The sequence below is a fragment of the Sesamum indicum genome, linkage group LG5 (genome assembly GCF_000512975.1).
Source record: "Sesamum indicum cultivar Zhongzhi No. 13 linkage group LG5, S_indicum_v1.0, whole genome shotgun sequence".
In the NCBI taxonomy this organism is placed as follows: domain Eukaryota; kingdom Viridiplantae; phylum Streptophyta; class Magnoliopsida; order Lamiales; family Pedaliaceae; genus Sesamum; species Sesamum indicum.
The window spans coordinates 388,291-394,100 of NC_026149.1; the positions used below are offsets into that span (position 1 = coordinate 388,291).

A 5,810-nucleotide genomic window follows, 5' to 3' on the forward strand; every position below is an offset into this window, starting at 1 on the left:
CAGTAATTCATGAAAAACTAAAAATAACAACTCTCCTTGAAATAGAGGATAAAAATTAGAAAATATTCGTTGCCTTATGGGAAGCGGCAGTATGGAGTGAGTGGGCATAGTCCATGACATAATGATTTCAAGACTCTTGGAGGCATATGGCAATTGGCAATGCCCTTAGTCACATTCTAATCATTTTCTTGCATCTTGTGCTTTCCTTACAACTAATAAACACCTCTCTTTTCTACTATCCCATAAATAATTTCTACATAAGATGGTGCCCCCTCAATCAAAACATATTAAATTTAAATATATTTTCTATTTTTTTAGTTACATTAAAAAAATAAATAAAAAAACTAATTTATTAGTTAAATATAATTAAATAAATTAGACAGTATCATTAACCGTCATTTATGAGTACAAAACTCTCTTTTCTTTTTAATTAGTATACATAATAGGAATTAATTAGGCCATTAATATGTAAAGATGGGGAATTTCCCAAAAAATCCCCAAACTCATGACCATGAAGAAGAAAAGATGAGAAAAGTGAGAGTAATTAAAAAAAAAAAGAAAAATATTGTATTTGCATTCGTATCATGAAAGAACACTCTGTTTTGAATATTGATAATCGAATTGACTCATTTAAATCATATTTTCTAATTTAAAAATTGCAGTATTAATCATTTACATTTTTGGTGCATCATGAAAATTTGTAAACAAAAATATTTATATATTTGCATTAAAGAAATTAAAATTTTCAAACAACTAATACATATATAGTTTGTTCATGATGTGATTATAAGGAAAAATGAGTAGATGGACGTAATCTTGAAGAATATATTAATTAATGGGTGGGAAAAAAAAAAGAAAATACAATTCTAATGACGACATCTTTGGACCCCCTCAACATTTTTTAATGTTCATTTCCTTGTCTACCGACTCAGACTGCCTGCCTTGCTTTTAGGGCAACTATTGACTTGCCTCAATTAAGGAAATTAAGATTAGACTAATTAATTAATTAATTAATTCCACTGTTTTTTTCACTAACTACAATACCTTGATCCTTTCAAACTCTCAGGACAAAATTAATTTAATAAAAACTAATACAATTACACTAATGAACAAGTATCGAATTGAATCCAACAAACAGAATGTGTTTATTCATATTATAATTATTAAACAAATAAAATAAATTACCACATGCATTAGTCTATATTATTACTCAAGTCTAGAAAAAAGCAAAGGGACAAAATGGGTAATGATCAGCAAGGGGAAAAACAGTGGAAATTGTCTTTGTTTATGATTAAACTAATAGGTTTAATTTTTTTTTTAAATAGTCGTTTGTGTTTAGGTGGGGATTTAATACTTATTCTTATATATTTAGTAAAATTTAAAATAAAAAAATTTGTTAGAAGACAACGCTTACCTTCTTACAATCGAAGTAAGTATAAATGAGGAATACGACTCTCTTCACGTCAAATTCTAAAATTATGATGATATTGAATATTTGTTAATTTGAGGAAAAATAAGTTAAATATTTGTTGAATCGACATTATATGTTGACCAGAGCCAGTTCATAAAACATAAAAGATTCATAAAAATTTTATATTTGTAATAATATTTGAGTTGGAAATATTGAAAAAAAAAAAAGAAGTAAAATTGAATGAACTAGACGAGCAGAGTAAGAGTGATACTAGGTAGTAGGTTAGATTGCTTTAAGATCTTTGTTGTTGTGCTGGCTACCCAAAGTACATTAGAAGTTTCTTCAGATCCGAAGAAAAAGGTAAGAAATATTAATATATCCTTTTGATTCAACAACAAAAGCAAAAAGTAAGAGTCATAGGTTACAGTAATAAAACTCTTCAGGTGAAATTAAGGACAAAGGAGAGAGAAAACAAAAAGGACTTTTGGCAGAGGACGGTTTGGAGAGAGAAACAAGAAAGATTTTGCTTTCTGTATATAGAGTGGGAGTTGAGTGTAAGCATGGAAGAAAAGCTAGAAGTGAAAGTGTAATTTTGCCTCTTGGTTGATTATTTCTTTTTTTCATCTTAAATTTTCCGTAAATTCATGATTTGCTTTGAGTTTTTATTTGAAAAGTTGAGTACTTTTGGGTGAGAAGTGGAAGAGCAGAGAATCTGGAGGAGGGTTTTCAATTTTTTGTAGAGAAGAGTTCATTTTGTCCATGTAGTCTTAGTTTCTTGGAAAAGATTTTGTGGGCTTCTTGCACTGAGATGAAGAGTTTTTAGCAGAGCGGTCAGATTGAAGAAAACGGGATTTTCTGGGTTCCGTACAAGGATCATTTGTTTTCAGACAATTGGGATTCTGATTTTCCAAGATTAGGAGTTTGGTTTTCTAGGAAAAATGTGTTTTTTGGTGTTCCTTCAGATGGGATTGTTTGCCTGCCGGTGACAATTACTGTAAGAAATTACAATTCTTTTTGCTAAATTTACTATCGTTGGTATGCTTTGCCTTCTCTTTTTTTTTTTTTTTTTTTTTTTTTTTTTTTTTTTTTTTTTTTTCTGCTTTTGCATGAGTTGTTCATACCTGTGTCTCAGAAATTTGTCTTTAATTTTGTGACAGCATTTACTTATTATGTCTGCAAGAGAGGACACGGACTGAATTCTGGGTTTTGATTGTTGTGGTGTAAAATTCTTGGTTCCAATGATTACCTTTATAGAATCCAAAGGGAAAATGAAAGAAACAGAGAAATGTTTGGATTCTCATTTGTGGCATGCCTGCGCGGGTAGCATGGTGCAAATGCCGCCGGTAAATTCTAAGGTGTTTTACTTTCCTCAAGGTCATTTAGAGCATGCTTGTGTGAAAGTTGATATTGGGAATTATCCTACTTTTCCATCTTATATACCCTGTAAAGTATCTGCGGTTAAGTTCATGGCAGATCCTGAGACTGATGAGGTTTTTGTGAAAATTCGATTGGTCCCGATTGCTGGGAATGAAGTTGATTTTGATAATGATGGGGCTATTAGGCTCAATGGTACTGAGAATCAAGACAAGCCAACGTCGTTTGCAAAGACGTTAACTCAGTCGGATGCAAACAATGGTGGAGGATTTTCAGTGCCTAGGTATTGTGCTGAGACAATTTTTCCTCGGCTAGACTACTCTGCAGATCCTCCGGTTCAGACTATTCTTGCAAAGGATGTTCATGGGGAGATTTGGAAATTCAGGCATATTTACAGAGGGACACCGAGGCGGCATCTCTTGACAACTGGATGGAGTAATTTCGTAAACCATAAGAAGCTTGTGGCAGGTGATTCAATTGTGTTTCTGAGGGCAGAAAACGGCGATCTTTGTGTTGAAATCAGACGTGCAAAGAGGGGAATTGGTGGCGAACCTGAAATGTCATTGGGGTGGAGTCAAATAGGTGGCAAAGGCATTGTGCCATGTGGAGGATTTCAAGCACTTCTGAGTAAGAAGGAGAGCAATTTGACTAGAAACAGGAACGAAAATGAGGGCGGGAGTTTGATAAGCAGGGGACAGGTGAAGGCAGAAGACGTGATTGAAGCTGCAACTCTTGCTGCCAGTGGACAACCCTTTGATGTGGTTTACTATCCTCGAGCTAGCACTCCCGAGTTCTGTGTAAAGGCCTCTCTCGTAAAGGCAGCAATGCAAATACATTGGTGCTCAGGGATGAGGTTCAAGATGGCCTTTGAGACGGAGGATTCATCGCGTATAAGTTGGTTCATGGGAACCATATCATCAGTCCAAGTTATTGATCCCATTCGATGGCCTAATTCGCCTTGGAGGCTTCTCCAGGTTAGTTTTGATTTCTGTTTGTTGTAACTTGTTTTAGCTTAGTTCGTCGTTACTTCTCTGAAACAATTGTGCTGTAGGCCTCAGTTTGTGGTGCAAAATGTTGTCCCACGGAAAACTGTTTCCGTTTTGCCAAAGCATACTTGCTCTATTACTACGGATCCTAAATTATCTTGCATATAAAGACATGACCTGTGATGCATATCTTAAGTTTATAGTTTGATTATTCCAGAATCTTGTTAGAGTCTTTTAATTTTTTGCTTGCTGAAAGATGATAACTGCAAATTTATATTCTCATCGTTTAATGGATTTCTTTCGGCTGGGGACCGGACAATATCTGCTAGGAGTGTTGGAACATCCATGTATTTATAAAAGTGAATCCTTGTAGGTGAGATGGGATGAGCCTGATTTACTTCAAAATGTGAAACGCGTGAGCCCATGGCTGGTGGAATTAGTATCAAACATGCCCACCATCGATCTCTCACCTTTCTCACCTCCACATAAGAAATTGAGACTCCAGCAGAATCCAGATTTCCCTCTAGACGGACAACTTCCTTTGCCAGCATTTTGCGGCAACCACGTTCGTAGGTCTGGCAACCACTTGGGTTGTCTTGCCGACAAGACTCCTGCTGGCATGCAGGGAGCCAGGCATGCTCAATATGGTTTATCATTATCAGATCTCAACCTCATTACACTGCAATCAGGTTTGTTTCCTGTTGGTTTTCTGCCTCGCGATGGAGCTTCCGTATCTAGTGGAGACCCCAATTCCGTCACCCTCAAGCCTGGCAGTAATGAAAATACTACTAGTCTTCTAACCATGGGAAATTCAGCTCAGGGATCAAGAGAAAAATCCCATAATGAGAAGTCAGCCCCATTTTTGCTTTTTGGTCAGCCAATAATTGTCAAGAAACAGAGTAGCTCCAGCGACACTGTCTCCACCATCCCTGCTGACAATAATTCTTCCGATTGCAATGCTGATAGAATTGGAAATACTTGTGATAGATCCATTTCCACTTTTCATCGGAGTGATGTCCCCGAGCGCTCTTCTTGTGAAGTATTTCAATCGGAACTAAGGTTAGAGATTGAGCACTGCAAAGTTTTCATGGAATCCAAGGACGTGGGCCGGACTCTTGATCTTTCTCTGCTCGGTTCCTATGAAGAGCTGCACAGGAAATTGACAGACATGTTCGGGAATGAAATTTCGGAAACTCCGAATCATGTCCACTATCGAGACACCGCAGGAGTAGTCCGGCAACTTGGTGACGAACCATTTAGGTGAGATGTTTTGTTCTTTCTACTCACACGAGTATCATTGTCTTCCCTAAAACTTTAAACTTATGTGTGTGTCCCTGTTGCAGTAACTTCATGAAAACGGCGAGAAGGTTGACAATTGTTGCTGATTCAAGCAGTGACAACGTAGGTGCTTAGATCCGTGTTCTAACCGTAATGTTGAGTTTGGAATTTGTTCCTTGTTGGGAACATGACAGAATGAAATTTTGTCCTTGGGATCCAACATAAATTTAGGAATATGTTTGGGATATCTAATGTTGGTTGTTTTTCTAGTGTTTGTGCAGGCAATTAATCCCCATAATCAACAAACAGTTGAAACATTATTAATAGTTTTATGTTTGGAACAAAAGTCATATGGTTACTATCTTGGACCTCTCATAAAATTGATGCAACTTTTCCTGTTCTCGCGCCGTACGTCTTGCTCGTTAACTCATTTTATTAAATATTAATTATCGTGGCACGATGTTGCTGTTGTTGTGTATATATAATAAATATAACGAACACAAATTTGAAATTATAAATTTCAGTCTTATGCTATGTATGGATATTTGTCTTATTTTATATAAGTATTTTTATTTATTTACTACTTGAATAGATATATTATTCAGTGGGAGATGGGTTATTGCAATTTATTTATTAAAAAATAATAAATTATTAATTGTTTAGATTTGGACACTTGCCCGGTGCACGCACGTACGTGTGAGAAGTACGTTGTACAAGTGGGGTCCACTAATAATATGCTCGTATGTGGTAGGCGTCACCCT

At 35.9% G+C, this 5,810-nt stretch overlaps 1 protein-coding gene across 2 annotated transcripts; it reads left to right on the plus strand.

Annotated features, from left to right (window-relative positions):
* LOC105161384 (auxin response factor 18) lies at nt 1,747–5,413 on the plus strand. 2 transcript variants are annotated; one of them, XM_011079046.2, is made up of 4 exons: nt 1,747–2,405; nt 2,569–3,759; nt 4,145–5,031; nt 5,115–5,413. In XM_011079046.2, exons 2-4 carry the CDS (start codon nt 2,650–2,652, stop codon nt 5,182–5,184), a joined length of 2,067 nt encoding a protein of 688 aa, XP_011077348.1. In that variant the 5' UTR covers nt 1,747–2,405; nt 2,569–2,649; the 3' UTR covers nt 5,185–5,413. The 2 variants fall into 2 exon arrangements, with proteins under 2 accessions (XP_011077348.1, XP_020549689.1); XM_020694030.1 differs by having other exon boundaries at nt 1,747–1,997.

Excerpts from the sequence above, each read along its gene's own strand:
- LOC105161384 (XM_011079046.2), top strand. The coding sequence starts at position 2,650 with ATGATTACCTTTATAGAATCCAAAGGGAAAATGAAAGAAACAGAGAAA. Across the intron at positions 3,760-4,144 it reads CGCCTTGGAGGCTTCTCCAG|GTGAGATGGGATGAGCCTGA; the intron begins GTTAGTTTTGAT and ends GAATCCTTGTAG. Across the intron at positions 5,032-5,114 it reads CTTGGTGACGAACCATTTAG|TAACTTCATGAAAACGGCGA; the intron begins GTGAGATGTTTT and ends TCCCTGTTGCAG.